Source organism: Oncorhynchus gorbuscha, unplaced genomic scaffold (genome assembly GCF_021184085.1).
Source record: "Oncorhynchus gorbuscha isolate QuinsamMale2020 ecotype Even-year unplaced genomic scaffold, OgorEven_v1.0 Un_scaffold_676, whole genome shotgun sequence".
NCBI classification, from domain to species: Eukaryota; Metazoa; Chordata; class Actinopteri; order Salmoniformes; family Salmonidae; genus Oncorhynchus; species Oncorhynchus gorbuscha.
The window spans coordinates 293,295-314,883 of NW_025745494.1; the positions used below are offsets into that span (position 1 = coordinate 293,295).

Below are 21,589 nucleotides of genomic sequence, written 5' to 3' on the forward strand. Positions count from 1 at the left end.
GGTTAGGGTTATATATATATATAAATACCTGGTTAAATAAAGGGTTAGGGTTATATATATATATATAAATACCTGGTTAAATAAAGGGTTAGGGTTATATATATATAAATACCTGGTTAAATAAAGGGTTAGGGTTATATATATATAAATACCTGGTTAAATAAAGGTGAAATAAAAGTATGATCCACCAGGTGGATTTTCAGAGAGTGGGTTTTCCTGAATGAGAGGATAGGGGGCGGAGTTGATCAACACCATCTTACCTAAACTACTTCCCTAATGTAAAGAGAGAGAGAGAGGGAGCAGAATTGAGGGTCTTCATTTTATCCAGACAGTGTCTAACGCGTGGTTAGTGTGCGGAGCACAACAGTCCGTTGTCTAGGGCATGACGGCGACTAGCCATGCATAAACAGACAGGGCAGACAGACAACAGGAAATAATGGGCTCCAGCTATACCTCATAAACAACCGGCTTGTTGTTCTGTTCATGTTTTATCCAGCCAGTCGCTGTCTGAGTTGACCGAGTATCGACCGTTCGCATCTCGTCTCAGTCTTCTTTCCATATTTTCTCTTCATCTCTCCTCTCTTCTTCTTCACCATGGGATGTTCTTCGTCCAGCACACTGACTGTCGATGAGGAGAAGAGACCGGGGACAAAACCCGAGGAGTCCAACGGAGACACATTTGGTGAGTAACTTATATTTTTGTCAGGGTCAGTTGACAGTGACACTTTAAAAAAAAAAGTTTTGTCAAAATGTGTCAAAGTTACCCGTCCCCCCCCCCCCCAATTTAGAATAGTTGTCACACTGCAGAAGGTTGTGTTATATGCATTTATTTTTGTCTTACTTTTATTTATTTTTTACCATATGACATTGTGATTGTATAGATGTTTTTATTTTTGAAGGGGGCAAGGTTCTGGAAAGGAGAGAAATTGTTCCAACACTTCTGCATGGTTACACTTTACTCTTCTGAAGTCTTTTGGTGGGGTGGGGGGGTGTTACATTGGGATTATCAATCAATCAAATGTATTTATAAAGCCCTTCTTACATTAGCTGATGTCACAAAGTGCTGTACAGAAACCCAGCCTAAAACCCCCAAACAGCAAGCAATGTAGGTAGGTGTAGAAGCAAGCTCCTCGTGTGTATATATTATATTATATATTATAGAATAACTTTTTATTATGATTACTACCTGCTGTTAATATTTACTCAGTTATTGGTGATTTTAGTTTCATCTTTTGACTAAACCACAGCCAATGATAATGCATTAGTATCTTATCTTTCCGTGAGGTCAAAAACAGAACAAAACAATCAGCTCTTGTTATCAGCCTCGTTAGTAAAACCACAGGTGTTCACCTCCTCATGTATATATATTACAGTACATTATGTTCCCTGGACAGTCACGTGTTGCCATTTAGAGAGGCCACGCAGCTCCCATCAAACGGCTGTGGAGAACGCTGCATTCTTGGCAGCACATCTGCACCCTGAGGCTATAGGGTTCTGACCCAACCTGTTAGTTAGCCAGTACTGTGTCATATCCCTGAGGCTATAGGGTTCTGACCCAACCTGTTAGTTAGCCAGTACTGTGTCATATCCATGAGGCTATAGGGTTCTGACCCAACCTGTTAGTTAGCCTGTACTGTGTCATATCCCTGAGGCTATAGGGTTCTGACCCAACCTGTTAGTTAGCCAGTACTGTGTCATATCCATGAGGCTATAGGGTTCTGACCCAACCTGTTAGTTAGCCTGTACTGTGTCATATCCCTGAGGCTATAGGGTTCTGACCCAACCTGTTAGTTAGCCTGTACTGTGTCATATCCATGAGGCTATAGGGTTCTGACCCAACCTGTTAGTTAGCCTGTACTGTGTAAATCCATGAGTTAGTTATTGAACCCATTGCCCTCTATGGTTAGCAGTCTGGGGACCGACTAAGAATTCACAAAATGGGATAAACACCTAATTTAAACTCTGCACTTTGTTTACAAGGCAAAACCCCAAACAATGCATGAAGAGCAGAATTAGGACGATACCCACTAATTATCAAAATCCAGAAAAGAGCTGATAATCTTCTACAACCACCTAAAAGGAAGCCATGCCCAAACCTTTCACAACAAAGCCATCACCTACAGAGAGATGAACCTGGAGAAGAGTCCCCTCAGCCAGTTGGTTTTGGGGCTCTGATCACAAACATAAACAGACCCCACAGAGCCCCAGGAGAGCAACACAATTAGACCCAACCACATTATCAGGATGCCAAAAGATAAATAGACTCCCTGGTCCCATTCTTTATAATCAGGAGGTAGAACCTTCTAGACTCCCTGGTCCCATTCTATATAATCAGGAGGAATAACCTTTGGCCTACAGGCTATGGAGGTTATAGACCTACTGCATTGGCCTATGGAGGTTATAGACCTACTGCATTCGCCTACAGGCTATGGAGGTTATATACTGCATTGGCCTACAGGCTATGGAGGTTATAGACCTACTGCATTGGCCTACAGGCTATGGAGGTTATAGACCTACTGCATTGGCCCACAGGCTATGGAGGTTATAGACCTACTGCATTGGCCTACAGGCTATGGAGGTTATAGACCTACTGCATTGGCCTACAGGCTATGGAGGTTATAGACCTACTGCATTGGCCTACAGGCTATGGAGGTTATAGACCTACTGCATTAGCCTACAGGCTATGGAGGTTATAGACCTACTGCATTGGCCTATAGGCTATGGAGGTTATAGACCTACTGCATTGGCCTATGGAGGTTATAGACCTACTGCATTGGCCTACAGGCCATGGAGGTTATAGACCTACTGCATTGGCCTATAGGCTATGGAGGTTATAGACCTACTGCATTGGCCTACAGGCTATGGAAGTTATAGACCTACTGCATTGGCCTACAGGCTATGGAGGTTATAGACCTACTGCATTGGCCTATAGGCTATGGAGGTTATAGACCTACTGCATTGGCCTACAGGCTATGGAGGTTATAGACCTACTGCATTGGCCTATAGGCTATGGAGGTTATAGACCTACTGCATTGGCCTATAGGCTATGGAGGTTATAGACCTACTGCATTGGCCTATAGGCTATGGAGGTTATAGACCTACTGCATTGGCCTACAGGCTATGGAAGTTATAGACTTACTGCATTGGCCTATAGGCTATGGAGGTTATAGACCTACTGCATTGGCCTATAGGCTATGGAGGTTATAGACCTACTGCATTGGCCTATAGGCTATGGAGGTTATAGACCTACTGCATTGGCCTATGGAGGTTATAGACCTACTGCATTAGCCTACAGGCTATGGAGGTTATAGACCTACTGCATTGGCCTACAGGCTATGGAGGTTGTAGACCTACTGCATTGGCCTATGGAGGTTATAGACCTACTGCATTGGCCTATGGAGGTTATAGACCTACTGCATTGGCCTATGGAGGTTATAGACCTACTGCATTGGCCTATGGAGGTTATAGACCTACTGCATTGGCCTACAGGCTATGGAGGTTATAGACCTACTGCATTGGCCTATGGAGGTTATAGACCTACTGCATTGGCCTATAGGCTATGGAAGTTATAGACCTACTGCATTGGCCTATGGAGGTTATAGACCTACTGCATTGGCCTATAGGCTATGGAGGTTATAGACCTACTGCATTGGCCTATGGAGGTTATAGACCTACTGCATTGGCCTATAGGCTATGGAGGTTATAGACCTACTGCATTGGCCTATAGGCTATGGAGGTTATAGACCTACTGCATTGGCCTATAGGCTATGGAGGTTATAGACCTACTGCATTGGCCTATGGAGGTTATAGACCTACTGCATTGGCCTATAGGCTATGGAGGTTATAGACCTACTGCATTGGCCTACAGGCTATGGAGGTTATAGACCTACTGCATTGGCCTATAGGCTATGGAGGTTATAGACCTACTGCATTGGCCTATGGAGGTTATAGACCTACTGCATTGGCCTACAGGCTATGGAAGTTACAGACCTACTGCATTGGCCTATGGAGGTTATAGACCTACTGCATTGGCCTACAGGCTATGGAGGTTATAGACCTACTGCATTGGCCTACAGGCTATGGAGGTTATAGACCTACTGCATTGGCCTATGGAGGTTATAGACCTACTGCATTGGCCTACAGGCTATGGAGGTTATAGACCTACTGCATTAGCCTATGGAGGTTATAGACCTACTGCATTGGCCTATAGGCTATGGAGGTTATAGACCTACTGCATTGGCCTACAGGCTATGGAAGTTATAGACCTACTGCATTAGCCTATGGAGGTTATAGACCTACTGCACTAGCCTATGGAGGTTATAGACCTACTGCATTGGCCTATGGAGGTTATAGACCTACTGCATTGGCCTACAGGCTATGGAGGTTATAGACCTACTGCATTGGCCTACAGGCTATGGAAGTTATAGACCTACTGCATTGGCCTATGGAGGTTATAGACCTACTGCATTAGCCTATGGAGGTTATAGACCTACTGCATTGGCCTACAGGCTATGGAGGTTATAGACCTACTGGATTGGCCTATGGAGGTTATAGACCTACTGCACTGGCCTATGGAGGTTATAGACCTACTGCATTGGCCTACAGGCTATGAGTTCCATTAGTTTATGTATTTCACCGCCAGTGGATCTCGTTGTGTCAACGTGTCCATATGGCTGACGTTAATTAATGCTTTCCCATTAGCTGAATTGGAACTTTTTACATTTTTATCATTTTAAATTAAGATTTTTATGATTAACCACGTGACAATGATTGAGAAACTAAAACATTATTAATATGTAACTGCTCCACAAAACTGCGGATATGAAAATCATAACTTGGCGGACAGAATGGTTGGATAAATTGTAGGATAAATTGTACGGCTTCCCCAAACTTGAAACTCTCACGCGACGCCTATGAAGTCATAATAAAATAATTGTCACCGCGTTTCCATGGTTAGATTGTGCCTGTAGGTTACTTTGAAGCAAGACAAGACATGCCTCATGAAATGAAATAAAGCATTCGGGTTTCAGAAGATGAATGACGTTTTCAAAGTGCGTACTGCCCGACAGTTTACATTGTAAAGCGGTGGGTTGACGCGCTGGTAGCCGGTTGCCTGCTGTTGAATGGCCAATTAAAGGCGCGCTTCCATTACCAGTGGAGAAATACAAATAAAACCTTCTTTTTTTTAATCGTACACCAAACCTGTTTTTAACATGGGATTGAATTTGGAATGGTTATTCAATGAATGAGTTTATAAAAAGCACGTGTTTTACTCCAGCAGCAACCAGTTGAGGAGAAATCCCGCTCAAAATAGTCTGTATGCTGTGCACGTGATGTGTTGGATAAATATGACGACTAACGAAAATACACACGCGCATTTAATTGGACTATATTATCCAAATTAAATGTATTATCCAAATTAAATGTATTTACAGTTCCAGTCAAAAGTTTGGACACACCTACTAATCCCAAGGTATTACATCATTTCTTTGACTATTTTCTACATTGTAGAATAATAGTGAAGACATCAAAACTATGAATTAACACATATGGAATCATGTAGTAACCACAAAAAGTGTTAAACAAATCTAAATCAAAGTATATTTGAGATGCTTCCAAGTAGCCACCCTTTGCCTTGATGACAGCTTTGCACACGTGGCATTCTCTCAGCCAGCTTCATGAGGTAGTCACCTGGGATGCATTTCAATTAACAGGTGTGCCTTGTTAATTTGTGGAATTTCTTTCCTTCATTAATGCGTTTGAGCCAATCAGTTGTGTTGTGACAAGGTAGGGGTGGTATACAGAAGAAACCCCTATTTGGTAAAAGACCAAGTCCATATTATGGCAAGAACAGCTCAAATTAGCAAAGAGGAATGACAACCCATCATTACTTTAAGACATGAAGGTCAGTCAATACGGAATATTTAGAGTGGAGTCGCAAAAACCATCAAGCGCTGTGATGAAACTGGCGCTCGTTTGGACCGCCACAGGACAGGAAGTCCCAGAGTTACTTCCGCTGCAGAGGATACGTTTTTATTTTATTTTAACCTTTATTTAACCAGGCAAGTCAGTTAAGAACAAATTCTTATTTTCAATGACGGCCTAGGAACAGTGGGTTAACTGCCTTGTTCAGGGACAGAACGACAGATTTTTACCTTGTCAGCTCGGGGATTCAATCTAGCAACCTTTCGGTTACTAGTCCAACACTCTAACCACTAGACAACCTGCCGCCCCACAACTCATTAGAGTTACCAGCCTCAGATATTACATCCCAAATAAATGCTTTATAGAGTTCAAGTAACAGACACATCTCAACATCAACTGTTCAGAGGAGACTGCGTGAATCAGGCCTTCATGGTCGAATTGCTGCAAAGAAACGCTAAAGGACACCAATAAGAAGAAGAGACATGCTTGGGCCAAGAAACATGACCAATGGATATTGGAATGGTGGAAATCTGTCTTTTGGTCTGATGAGTCCAAATTTGAGATTTTTGGTTCCAACCGCTGTCTTTGTGAGACACAGAGTAGTTGAACGGATAATCTCTGCATGTGTGGTTCATTCCGTGAAGCATGGAGGAGGAGGAGGAGGTGTGGTGGTGCTTTGCTGGTGACACTGTCTGTGATTTATTTAGAATTCAAGGCATACTTAACCAGCATGGCTACCACAGCATTCTGCAGTGGGACTATTTTTTGTTGTTCAACAGGACAATGACGCAACACACCTCCAGGCTTTGTAAGGGCTATTTGATCAAGACGGAGAGTGATGGAGTGCTGCATTAGATGACCCAACCTCAACCCAATTTGAGATAGTTTGGGATGAGTTGGACCGCAGAGTGAAGGAAAAGCAGCCAACAAGTGCTCAGCGAATGTGGGAACTCCTTCAAGACTGTTGGAAAAGCATTCCAGGTTAAGCTGGTTGAGAGAATACCAAGAGTGTGCAAAGCTGTCGTCAAGGCAAAATGTGGCTACTTTGAAGAATCTCAAATATAAAAAAAATATTTGGATTTGTTAAAACCACGTGTTAATTCATAGTTTTGATGTCTTCACTATTATTCTACAATGAGTAGGTGTGCCCAAACTTGTGACTGCTTCATCAACTGGCATTTGCATCAATAAATAAAAGGCATTATTTTGCAAAAATAGTTTTTATATATTGCTTTTCTATTGCCTTTTTTTGTTGCCACAACCTGGCTAATGGAAGGCCTGGTACCCACAGAGAGGCCCTGGTACCCACAGAGAGGCCCTGGTACCCACAGAGAGGCCCTGGTACCCACAGAGAGGCCCTGGTACCCACAGAGAGGCCTGGCTGACACAGGGACCATATTGTCCATTCATGGGGCCAGCCTGGCTCTGGTCCTGCCTGCCACATGGCTTCTACACACCAGGACCAGGCACAGCTGAGGGCATGATGTAATCATTTAACACTCACACTGTGTTCTCACTTCCCTGTTGTTACTGTCTGACCATCAGTATGTCTTTATACAGGTTGTTACTGCCTGACCATCAGTATGTCTTTATACAGGTTGTTACTGTCTGACCATCAGTATGTCTTTATACAGGTTGTTATAGAGGGACCATCATACAGTATGTCTTTCTTTATACAGGTTGTTACTGCCTGACCATCAGTATGTCTTTATACAGTTTTCAGTATGTCTTTATACAGGTTGTTACTGCCTGACCATCAGTATGTCTTTATACAGGTTGTTATAGAGGGACCATCAGTATGTCTTTATACAGGTTGTTACTGCCTGACCATCAGTATGTCTTTATACAGGTTGTTACTGCCTGACCATCAGTATGTCTTTATACAGGTTGTTACTGCCTGACCATCAGTATGTCTTTATACAGGTTGTTACTGCCTGACCATCAGTATGTCTTTATACAGGTTGTTATAGAGGGACCATCAGTATGTCTTTATACAGGTTGTTATAGAGGGATCATCAGTATGTCTTTATACAGGTTGTTATAGTTCAGTATGTCTTTATACAGGTTGTTACTGCTGACCATCAGTATGTCTTTATACAGGTTGTTACTGCCTGACCATCAGTATGTCTTTATACAGGTTGTTACTGTCTGACCATCAGTATGTCTTTATACAGGTTGTTATGTCTTCAGTATGTCTTTATACAGGTTGTTATAGAGGGACCATCAGTATGTCTTTATACAGGTTGTTACTGCCTGACCATCAGTATGTCTTTATACAGGTTGTTACTGCCTGACCATCAGTATGTCTTTATACAGGTTGTTACTGTCTGACCATCATATGTATGTCTTTATACAGGTTGTTATGAGGGACCATCAGTATGTCTTTATACAGGTTGTTATAGAGGGACCATCAGTATGTCTTTATACAGGTTGTTACCATCAGTATGTCTTTATACAGGTTGTTACCACCATCAGTATGTCTTTATACAGGTTGTTACTGCCTGACCATCAGTATGTCTTTATACAGGTTGTTATAGAGGGACCATCAGTATGTCTTTATACAGGTTGTTACTGCCTGACCATCAGTATGTCTTTATACAGGTTGTTACTGCCTGACCATCAGTATGTCTTTATACAGGTTGTTACTGTCTGACCATCAGTATGTCTTTATACAGGTTGTTATAGAGGGACTATCAGTATGTCTTTATACAGGTTGTTACTGCCTGACCATCAGTATGTCTTTATACAGGTTGTTACTGCCTGACCATCAGTATGTCTTTATACAGGTTGTTACTGTCTGACCATCAGTATGTCTTTATACAGGTTGTTATAGAGGGACCGTCAGTATGTCTTTATACAGGTTGTTACTGCCTGACCATCAGTATGTCTTTATACAGGTTGTTATAGAGGGACCGTCAGTATGTCTTTATACAGGCTGTTATAGAGGGACCATCAGTATGTCTTTATACAGGTTGTTACTGCCTGACCATCAGTATGTCTTTATACAGGTTGTTACTGCCTGACCATCAGTATGTCTTTATACAGGTTGTTATAGAGGGACCATCAGTATGTCTTTATACAGGTTGTTACTGCCTGACCATCAGTATGTCTTTATACAGGTTGTTACTGCCTGACCATCAGTATGTCTTTATACAGGTTGTTACTGTCTGACCATCAGTATGTCTTTATACAGGTTGTTATAGAGGGACCATCAGTATGTCTTTATACAGGTTGTTACTGCCTGACCATCAGTATGTCTTTATACAGGTTAATTGGGTCTGTCTGTTTCAGGGTGTTATTGTAGTGCCATCTCTAGCAGTCTGTCTGTTTCAGGGTGTTGTTGTAGTGCCATCTCTAGCAGTCTGTCTGTTTCAGGGTGTTGTTGTAGTGCCATCTCTAGCAGTGTTTCAGTCTGTTGTAGTGCCATCTCTGTTTCAGGGTGTTGTTGTAGTGCCATCTCTAGCAGTCTGTCTGTTGTTGTAGTGCCATCTCTAGCAGTCTGTCCGTGTTGTTGTAGTGCCATCTCTAGCAGTCTGTCTGTTTCAGGGTGTTGTTGTAGTGCCATCTCTAGCAGTCTGTCTGTTCCAGGGTGTTGTTGTAGTGCCATCTCTAGCAGTGTGTCTGTTCCAGGGTGTTGTTGTAGTCTCTAGCCTGTTTCATCCATCTCTAGCAGTCTGTCTGTTTCAGGGTGTTGTTGTAGTGCCATCTCTAGCAGTCTGTCTGTTTCAGGGTGTTGTTGTAGTGCCATGTCTAGCAGTGTGTCTGTTTCAGGGTGTTGTTGTAGTGCCATCCAGTTAGCCAGCCAGGTCACCTGGAGATGCTCTCTGTCTTCGTCCCGGGAGGCTGACGTCACCTCTGAAATGTTTTATTGTACCATGCTACTACTCTGTACATGTGGCACTGCATGGTAGTGATCTGTCCCATCTAACAGCACTGTCTCACCAGCTGTATGCCAGCCAAACCCATCCCCCAGCTCTCTTCTCCCTCTGTCCAGGGATTGACTAGCTGTTTTGACTGGGATCTCTGTCATCTTTGAATGGTAATCATGTTGACACACGAGTCATCCATGCCAAGAGGGGCTCTATCTCTGTCTGTCTCTGTCCCGCCAGCCAGCCAGCTACAGACAACAGTTGTCCTATCCCTGAGAGCTAGCTGACTGTACAACTGTAACTGCAGCATATATTTCCTCATCACATCACCCCATAGCTCCTCATCACCCCATAGCTCCTCATCACCCCATAGCTCCTCATCACCCCATAGCTCCTCATCACCACCCCATAACTCCTCATCACCCCATAACTCACTCTCACCCCATAGCTCCTCACCCCGTAGCTCCTCACCCCGTAGCTCCTCATCACATCACCCCGTAGCTCCTCATCACCCCATAGCTCCTCATCCCCCCGTAGCTCGTCATCACCCCATAGCTCCTCATCACATCACCCCTTAGCTCCTCATCACCCCATAGCTCCTCATCACATCACCCCGTAGCTCCTCATCACATCACCACATAGCTCCTCATCACATCACCCCGTAGCTCCACATCACATCACCCCGTAGCTCCACATCACCCCGTAGCTCCTCATCACCCCTTTAGCTCCTCATCCCCCTTTAGCTCCTCATCCCCCTTTAGCTCCTCATCCCCCTTTAGCTCCTCATCCCCCCCCATAGCTCCTCATCACATCACCCCATAGCTCCTCATCACATCATCCCCGTAGCTCCTCATCACCCCGTAGCTCCTCATCACCCCGTAGCTCCTCATCACATCACCCCGTAGCTCCTCATCACATCACCCCGTAGCTCCTCATCACATCACCCCGTAGCTCCTCATCACCCCGTAGCTCCACATCACCCCGTAGCTCCACATCACCCCGTAGCTCCTCATCACCCCGTAGCTCCTCATCACATCACCCCGTAGCTCCTCATCACATCACCCCGTAGCTCCTCATCACCCCATAGCTCCTCATCACATCACCCCGTAGCTCCTCATCACCCCGTAGCTCTTCACCACATCACCCCATATCTCCTCATCACCTCACCCCGTAGCTCCTCATCACCCCATAGCTCCTCATCACCCCATAGCTCCTCATCCCCCCGTAGCTCCTCATCACATCATCACCCCATAGCTCCTCATCGCCCCATAACACCCCGTCCCTCATCGCCCCATAGCTCCTCATCACCCCATAACGCCCTCATCGCCCCATAGCTCCTCATCACCCCATAACGCCTCATCGCTCCATAGCTCCTCATCACCCCATAGCTCCTCATCACCCCATAGCTCCTCATCACTCCTCACTCACCCCATAGCTCACCCCGTAGCTCATCATCCCGTAGCTCCTCATCACATCCTCCGTAGCTCCTCATCACCCCATCACCCCATAGCCCATCGCTCCATAGCTCCTCATCACCCCATAACGCCTCATCGCATCCATAGCTCCTCATCACCCCATAATGCCTCATCGCCCATAGCTCCTCATCACCCCATAACTCCTCATCACCCCATAACTCCTCATCACCCCATAACTCCTCATCACCCCATAGCTCCTCATCACATCACCCCGTAGCTCCTCATCACCCCATAGCTCCTCATCCCCCCTAGCTCCTCATCACATCACCCCGTAGCTCCTCATCACCCCATAACTCCTCATCACCCCATAACTCCTCATCACCCCATAACTCCTCATCACCCCATAACTCCTCATCACCCCATAGCTCCTCATCACCTCACCCCATCAGCCCTCTCATCACCCCATAGCTCCCCCATCATCACCCCATAGCTCCTCATCACCCCATAGCTCCTCATCGCCCCATAACTCATCACCCCATAGCTCCTCATCACCCCATAACTCATCACCCCATAACTCATCACCCCATAGCTCCTCATCACATCACCCCGTAGCTCCTCATCACCCCATAGCTCCTCATCGCCCCATAACTCCTCATCGCCCCATAACTCATCACCCCATAGCTCCTCATCACCCCATAACTCATCACCCCATAGCTCCTCATCGCCCCATAGCTCCTCATCGCCCCATAGCTCCTCATCGCCCCATAGCTCCTCATGTAGACCTCCAAATCCAGCTCTCTCTGTTTGCTTGTCTTCCATTGGTCTGGTTGGTTCCTACTTTGTGCCAGCCCATCACATTCCTTTCCAGTCATTGCTCCCTGGTCTTTAGGGACGACGACAGTCAATCCAAACGGGGAAGCTGCGGTGTCGAATTAAATCTTTTTTTTTTGGTTTATGTCATGCATGAAACAATCAGGGGGAGTTAACAGTGACATGGATTAAATAATACGAAGGGTTGTGATCAGTCTAAGAACAGATTTCCTGAACTGTTTTTGCAGGCATACTGGTCCCAGATCTGTTAGTGCTGTCTTGCCAACTCCTATGGTCATTCATTGTATTGTGAAACGTCCCTAGACGTGGGCTATACAACACAAACAGATCTGGGACCAGGCTCAGACTATCTGTTGTCCGGTAGCCTACCACTTGGATGGACATGTCTTCATCTGGTCTGGATCATTCATATACACTTCCTCGTCCAGTTTCACAACTAGGGTGAACTTTGTCCTCAGGGCTCAGAGAGAACCACAGGTTGTTTTCAATAAATCACATTCTTCAAACCCCCCCGCCCCCGGGGAAATGGAAGATGAGTTTTTCATATTTTTAAGTTCCCGCATGTCCTAGAGATTCTCTGTGTCTTTTATTGTTTTCACTCACTGCTGAGTCAAACCAACTGGACTCTCTTACCAAGGGGCCCACTTTCTGTTCAGTCATATTTCAACAGCAGTTTAAATACTTCCGGATGCTCCGACAACCAAAGCATTAGAATACAAAAGGGGAAAACGGTTCCCTTCTTCACGACATAATGGTGGATTTAACATGACAGGTACCCTGAAGAGTCAGTGTCACCTTTGACCCGGTTCCCCTCTTCACGGCATAATGGTTGATTTAACATGACAGGTACCCTGAAGTGTCAGTGTCACCTTTGACAGCAAATGGTACATTTGACCTTTCTGAACTTTGGCATCTGCAACAGTGAAAAGCTCACCAACAGTGAAAAGCTCAATCCCTGACATCTAATTGACATCTAATCCTGACATCTAATCCATGACATCTAATCCCTGACATCTAATCCCTGACATCTAATCCCTGACATCTAATCCCTGACATCTAATCCATGACATCTAATCCCTGACATCTAATCCCTGACATCTAATCCCTGACATCTAATCCCTGACATCTAATCCCTGACATCTAATCCCTGACATCTAATCCCTGACATCTAATCCCTGGCATCTAATCCCTGACATCTAATCCCTGACATCTAATCCCTGACATCTAATCCCTGACATCTAATCCTAATCCCTGACATCTAATCCCTGGCATCTAATCCCTGGCATCTAATCCCTGGCAATCCCCTGGCATCTAATCCCTGACATCTAATCCTAATCCCTGAATCCCTGACATCTAATCCCTGGCATCTAATCCCTGGCAAATCCCTGACATCTAATCCCTGACATCTAATCCCTGACATCTAATCCCTGACATCTAATCCCATCTAATCCCTGACATCTAATCCCTGACATCTAATCCCTGACATCTAATCCCTGGCATCTAATCCCTGACATCTAATCCCTGACATCTAATCCATCTAATCCCTGGCATCTAATCCCTGACATCTAATCCCTGACATCTAATCCCTGACATCTAATCCCTGACATCTAATCCCTGACATCTAAAGCACATTTTCCATGTGGAAACCTAATTATAAAGGAGTTTGTGACTGACAGTACTGTAGTGGTTCAGTCTCAGTATGTAATAGATTTAGATGGAATGTTCCATTAGATCAGCATCATGTATGTAATAGTTTTAGATGGAATGTTCCATTAGATCAGCAGGATGTATGTAATAGATTTAGATGGAATGTTCCACTAGATCAGCAGGATGTATTACTCTGTATGTAATAGATTTAGATGGAATGTTCCATTAGATCAGCAGCATGTATTACTCTGTATGTAATAGATTTAGATGGAATGTTCCATTAGATCAGCAGGATGTATTACTCTGTATGTAATAGATTTAGATGGAATGTTCCATTAGATCAGCAGGATGTATGTAATAGATTTAGATGGAATGTTCCATTAGATCAGCAGGATGTATGTAATAGATTTAGATGGAATGTTCCATTAGATCAGCAGGATGTATGTAATAGATTTAGATGGAATGTTCCACTAGATCAGCAGGATGTATTACTCTGTATGTAATAGATTTAGATGGAATGTTCCATTAGATCAACAGCATGTATTCCCGGGACCACCCATACGTAGAATGTATGCACACATGACTGTAAGTCGCTTTGGATAAAAGCGTCTGCTAAATGGCATATATTATTATTATTATTATTATTATTACTCTGTATGTAATAGATTTAGATGGAATGTTCCATTAGATCAGCAGCATGTTGTAATGAACTTCGTCTGCTGTTAGAAGAGAGGCAGACCGAAATGCAGCGTGTAGGTTACTCATGACCTTTAATAAAGATAAAGCGGTACATGAAATAATTGAAAATACAAAAACAACAAACAAGTGAAACAAAATACAGCCTATCTGGTGACTAACACAAAGACAGGTACAATCACCCACGAAATACAACGCGCACTCAGGCTGCCTAAATACGGTTCCCAATAGAAGACAACTAGAATCAGCTGACTCCAATTAGGAATCGCCTCAGGCAGCCAAGCCTAACTAGACACACCCCTAATAATACACACTCCCAATTAATACAAACCCCAATACGAAATACAACATATAAACCCATGTCACACCCTGGCCTACCAAAACATATAACAAAAACACAAGATACAATGACCAAGGCGTGACAGAACCCCCCCCTAAGGTGCGGACTCCGGGACGCACCTCAAGAGCATAGGGAGGGTCCGGGTGGGCGTCTGTCCATGGTGGCGGTTCTGGCTCGGGACGTGGACCCCACTCCATAAATGTCCTAGTTCCTCCCCTTCGCGTCCTAGGATAATCCACCTTCTCCGCCGACCATGGCCTAATAGTCCTCACCCTGATCCCCACATAACTGAGGGGCAGCTCGGGACAGAGGGGCAGCTCGGGACAGAGGGGCAGCTCGGGACAGAGGGGCAGCTCGGGACAGAGGGGCAGCTCGGGACAGAGGGGCAGCTCGGGACAGAGGGGCAGCTCGGGACAGAGGGCCCGGGACAGAGGGGCAGCCGGGACAGAGGGGCAGCCCGGGACAGAGGGGCAGCCCGGGACAGAGGGGCAGCCCGGGACAGAGGGGCAGCCCGGGACAGAGGGGCAGCCCGGGACAGAGGGGCAGCCCGGGACAGAGGGGCAGCCCGGGACAGAGGGGCAGCCCGGGACAGAGGGGAAGCCCGGTACTGAGAGGGGAAGCCCAGTACTGAGAGGGAGCCTAGTACTGAGAGGGAGCCTAGTACTGAGAGGAAGCTCAGGCAGGTAGTAGGCTCCGGTAAATCCTGGCTGGCTGGTGGACCTGGATGATTAAGGTAGACTGGCACTTCTGGCGGATCCTGGTAGACTGGCACTTCTGGCGGATCCTGGCAGACTGGCACTTCTGGCGGATCCTGGCAGACTGGTGACGCTGGGCCGACTGGCGGCGCTGGGCAGACAGGAGACTCCGGCAGCGCAGGAGAGGAGAAAGGCTCTGGCTGCGCTAAACAAGCGGGAGACTCCGGCAGCGCAGGAGAGGAGAAAGGCTCTGGCTGCGCTGAACAGGCGAGGCCGACTGGGAGCACTGGTGGCGCTGGACAGACAGGAGACTCCGGCAGCGCAGGAGAGGAGAAAGGCTCTGGCTGCGCTAAACAAGCGGGAGACTCCGGCAGCGCAGGAGGGGAGAAAAGCACTGGCTGCGCTGAACAGGCGAGGCGCACTGGAGGCCTGGTGCGTGGTGCTGGAACTGGTGGTACTGGCGCGAGGACACGCACAGGAAGCCTGGTGCGGGGAGCTGCTACCGGAGGACTGGTGTGTATAGGTGGCTCTGGATAGACCGGACCGTGCAGGCGCACTGGAGCTCTTGAGCACCGAGCCTGCCCAAGCTTCCCTGGCTCGATGCCCACTCTAGCCCGGCCAATAGGAAGGGCTGGTATGTGTCGCAGCTGGCTCTGCACCCGCACTGGAAACACCGTGCGCTCCATAGCATAACACCAACGGTGAGCACAGGGAGTATGCGCAGGTTTCCTACCTGGCATAACTATTCTCCCTTCTAGCTCCCCCCCAATAATTTTTTGGGCTGTTTTTCCGGTTTCCAACCGCGTCGCCGTGCTGCCTCCTCATACATACGCCTCTCCGCTTTAGCTGCCTCTATTTCCTCCTTGGGACGGCGATATTCTCCCGGCTGCTCCCAGGGACCTTGACCGTCTAATTCCTCCTCCCATGTCCAAATCTCCAAATGATGCATTCTCTCCCATTGCAACTGCTCTTCACGATTAACAGGGAGAGTAGGCTCAGGTCTGTTTCCTGACTCAGCCACTCTCTCTCTGCGCTTTCCCCTGTTACCTTCAGTTTTCGCTCTGTATAGCAATGCTTTCCTTCTCGATTCCATACGTGTATAGCCCTCTTCGCATTGCTGTAGGGAATCCCAGGCGGGCTCTTGCACTCGCTCTGGGTCGGCTGCCCACCTGTCAATTTCTTCCCACGTCGTATAATCCCTTCTTCTGCTGTCCATAGCGTCCTCCTTTAGATCCTGCCAGTTCACACGCTGCTCGGTCTGTGAATCGTGGTGGGTGATTCTGTAATGATATTCGTCTGTTGTTTGTAGAAAGTCAGACCGAAATGCAGCGTGTAGGTTACTCATGACTTTTAATGAAGCTAATACGGTACATGAAATAACTGAAAAATACAAAACAACAAACGAGTGAAACTAATACAGCCTATCTGGTGACTAACACAGACAGGTACAATCACCCACGAAATACAACACGCACTCAGGCTACCTAAATACGGTTCCCAATAGAAGACAACTAGAATCAGCTGACTCCAATTAGGAATCGCCTCAGGCAGCCAAGCCTAACTAGACACACCCCTAATAATACACACTCCCAATTAATACAAACCCTAATACGAAATACAACATATAAACCCATGTCACACCCTGGCCTACCCAAACATATAACAAAAACACAAGATACAATGACCAAGGCGTGACACATGTATTACTCTGTATGTAATAGATTTAGATGGAATGTTCCACTAGATCAATACTGACCGCGTTTCAGGTCAATACGGACCGCGTTTCAGATCAATACGGACCGCGTTTCAGATCAATACTGACCGCGTCTCAGATCAATATGGACCGCGTTTCAGGTCAATACTGACCGCGTTTCAGATCAATACGGACCGCGTTTCAGATCAATACGGACCGCGTCTCAGATCAATACGGACCGCGTCTCAGGTCAATACGGACCGCGTCTCAGGTCAATACGGACCGCGTTTCAAATCAATACGGACCACGTTTCAAATCAATACGGACCTCGTTTCAAATCAATACAAACCATGTTTCTAACCGAGTTTCAGATAAATACAAACCTCGTTTCAGATAAATACTGACCGCGTTTCAGATAAATACTATGTTAATCTTGCTTCTCCTTACTGAGCTTTAAACCTCTCATCTCTGTCAGTTGCACAATCTTTTCTTTAGTTGGCTGTGGCAGTAGATCATGGATTGGGTTAGCAGTAGTTACTATGGAATGTTTTAGGTGTTACCGTGGCAGGAGTCACTATGGAATGTTTTAGGTGTTACCGTGGCAGGAGTCACTATGGAATGTTTTAGGTGTTACCGTGGCAGTAGATCATGGATTGGGTTATCAGGAGTCACTATGGAATGTTTTAGGTGTTACCGTGGCAGTAGATCATGGATTGGGTTAGCAGGAGTCACTATGGAATGTTTTAGGTGTTACCGTGGCAGTAGATCATGGATTGGGTTAGCAGGAGTCACTATGGAATGTTGTAGGTGTTACCGTGGCAGGAGTCACTATGGAATGTTGTAGGTGTTACCGTGGCAGGAGTCACTATGGAATGTTTTTGGTGTTACCGTGGCAGGAGCCACTATGGAATGTTTTAGGTGTTACCGTGGCAGTAGATCATGGATTGGGTTAGCAGGAGTCACTATGGAATGTTTTAGGTGTTGCCGTGGCAGTAGATCATGGATTGGGTTAGCAGTAGTTACTATGGAATGTTTTAGGTGTTACCGTGGCAGTAGATCATGGATTGGGTTAGCAGGAGACACTATGGAATGTTTTAGGTGTTACCGTGGCAGTAGATCATGGATTGGGTTAGCAGGAGACACTATGGAATGTTTTAGGTGTTACCGTGGCAGTAGATCATGGATTGGGTTAGCAGGAGTCACTATGGAATGTTTTAGGTGTTACCGTGGCAGTAGATCATGGATTGGGTTAGCAGGAGTCACTATGGAATGTTTTAGGTGTTACCGTGGCAGTAGATCATGGATTGGGTTAGCAGGAGTCACTATGGAATGTTTTAGGTGTTACCGTGGCAGTAGATCATGGATTGGGTTAGCAGGAGTTACTATGGAATGTTTTAGGTGTTACCGTGGCAGTAGATCATGGATTGGGTTAGCAGGAGTCACTATGGAATGTTGTAGGTGTTACCGTGGCAGTAGATCATGGATTGGGTTAGCAGGAGTCACTATGGAATGTTTTAGGTGTTACCGTGGCAGTAGATCATGGATTGGGTTAGCAGGAGTCACTATGGAATGTTTTAGGTGTTACCGTGGCAGTAGATCATGGATTGGGTTAGCAGGAGTCACTATGGAATGTTGTAGGTGTTACCGTGGCAGGAGTCACTATGGAATGTTGTAGGTGTTACCGTGGCAGGAGTCACTATGGAATGTTTTAGGTGTTACCGTGGCAGGAGTCACTATGGAATGTTTTAGGTGTTACCGTGGCAGTAGATCATGGATTGGGTTAGCAGGAGACACTATGGAATGTTTTAGGTGTTACCGTGGCAGGAGTCACTATGGAATGTTGTAGGTGTTACCGTGGCAGTAGATCATGGATTGGGTTAGCAGGAGTCACTATGGAATGTTGTAGGTGTTACCGTGGCAGTAGATCATGGATTGGGTTAGCAGGAGTCACTATGGAATGTTTTAGGTGTTACCGTGGCAGTAGATCATGGATTGGGTTAGCAGTAGTCACTATGGAATGTTTTAGGTGTTACCGTGGCAGTAGATCATGGATTGGGTTAGCAGGAGTCACTATGGAATGTTGTAGGTGTTACCGTGGCAGTAGATCATGGATTGGGTTAGCAGGAGACACTATGGAATGTTTTAGGTGTTACCGTGGCAGTAGATCATGGATTGGGTTAGCAGGAGTCACTATGGAATGTTTTAGGTGTTACCGTGGCAGTAGATCATGGATTGGGTTAGCAGGAGTCACTATGGAATGTTGTAGGTGTTACCGTGGCAGGAGTCACTATGGAATGTTGTAGGTGTTACCGTGGCAGGAGTCACTATGGAATGTTTTTGGTGTTACCGTGGCAGGAGCCACTATGGAATGTTTTAGGTGTTACCGTGGCAGTAGATCATGGATTGGGTTAGCAGGAGTCACTATGGAATGTTTTAGGTGTTGCCGTGGCAGTAGATCATGGATTGGGTTAGCAGTAGTTACTATGGAATGTTTTAGGTGTTACCGTGGCAGTAGATCATGGATTGGGTTAGCAGGAGTCACTATGGAATGTTTTAGGTGTTACCGTGGCAGTAGATCATGGATTGGGTTAGCAGGAGACACTATGGAATGTTTTAGGTGTTACCGTGGCAGTAGATCATGGATTGGGTTAGCAGGAGTCACTATGGAATGTTTTAGGTGTTACCGTGGCAGTAGATCATGGATTGGGTTAGCAGGAGTCACTATGGAATGTTTTAGGTGTTACCGTGGCAGTAGATCATGGATTGGGTTAGCAGGAGTCACTATGGAATGTTTTAGGTGTTACCGTGGCAGTAGATCATGGATTGGGTTAGCAGGAGTTACTATGGAATGTTGTAGGTGTTACCGTGGCAGTAGATCATGGATTGGGTTAGCAGGAGTCACTATGGAATGTTGTAGGTGTTACCGTGGCAGTAGATCATGGATTGGGTTAGCAGGAGTCACTATGGAATGTTGTAGGTGTTACCGTGGCAGTAGATCATGGATTGGGTTAGCAGGAGTCACTATGGAATGTTTTAGGTGTTACCGTGGCAGTAGATCATGGATTGGGTTAGCAGGAGTCACTATGGAATGTTGTAGGTGTTACCGTGGCAGGAGTCACTATGGAATGTTGTAGGTGTTACCGTGGCAGGAGTCACTATGGAATGTTTTAGGTGTTACCGTGGCAGGAGTCACTATGGAATGTTTTAGGTGTTACCGTGGCAGTAGATCATGGATTGGGTTAGCAGGAGACACTATGGAATGTTTTAGGTGTTACCGTGGCAGGAGTCACTATGGAATGTTGTAGGTGTTACCGTGGCAGTAGATCATGGATTGGGTTAGCAGGAGTCACTATGGAATGTTGTAGGTGTTACCGTGGCAGTAGATCATGGATTGGGTTAATGTTTTAGCAGGAGTCACACTATGGAATGTTTTAGGTGTTACCGTGGCAGTAGATCATGGATTGGGTTAGCAGTAGTCACTATGGAATGTTTTAGGTGTTACCGTGGCAGTAGATCATGGATTGGGTTAGCAGGAGTCACTATGGAATGTTTTAGGTGTTACCGTGGCAGTAGATCATGGATTGGGTTAGCAGGAGTCACTATGGAATGTTTTAGGTGTTACCGTGGCAGTAGATCATGGATTGGGTTAGCAGGAGTCACTATGGAATGTTTTAGGTGTTACCGTGGCAGTAGATCATGGATTGGGTTAGCAGGAGTCACTATGGAATGTTTTAGGTGTTACCGTGGCAGTAGATCATGGATTGGGTTAGCAGGAGTCACTATGGAATGTTTTAGGTGTTACCGTGGCAGTAGATCATGGATTGGGTTAGCAGGAGTCACTATGGAATGTTTTAGGTGTTACCGTGGCAGTAGATCATGGATTGGGTTAGCAGGAGTCACTATGGAATGTTTTAGGTGTTACCGTGGCAGTAGATCATGGATTGGGTTAGCAGGAGTCACTATGGAATGTTTTAGGTGTTACCGTGGCAGTAGATCATGGATTGGGTTAGCAGGAGTCACTATGGAATGTTTTAGGTGTTACCGTGGCAGTAGATCATGGATTGGGTTAGCAGGAGTCACTATGGAATGTTTTAGGTGTTACCGTGGCAGTAGATCATGGATTGGGTTAGCAGGAGTCACTATGGAATGTTTTAGGTGTTACCGTGGCAGTAGATCATGGATTGGGTTAGCAGGAGTCACTATGGAATGTTTTAGGTGTTACCGTGGCAGTAGATCATGGATTGGGTTAGCAGGAGTCACTATGGAATGTTTTAGGTGTTACCGTGGCAGTAGATCATGGATTGGGTTAGCAGGAGTCACTATGGAATGTTTTAGGTGTTACCGTGGCAGTAGATCATGGATTGGGTTAGCAGGAGTCACTATGGAATGTTTTAGGTGTTACCGTGGCAGTAGATCATGGATTGGGTTAGCAGGAGTCACTATGGAATGTTGTAGGTGTTACCGTGTAGATCATGGAT

General features: G+C 45.8%; 1 protein-coding gene across 2 annotated transcripts in view; it reads left to right on the forward strand.

Annotated features, from left to right (window-relative positions):
- Positions 1 to 278: 278 nt before the first annotated feature.
- The window catches only part of LOC124019075 (skin secretory protein xP2-like), a 35,194-nt gene continuing 13,883 nt past the window's right edge, over positions 279 to 21,589 (forward strand). For both annotated transcript variants that reach the window (XM_046334436.1, XM_046334435.1), the window contains exon 1: positions 279 to 682. In XM_046334436.1, coding sequence (XP_046190392.1) covers positions 595 to 682 — 88 coding nt within the window. In that variant the 5' untranslated portion in view covers positions 279 to 594. The remainder of the gene's footprint in view (positions 683 to 21,589) is intronic.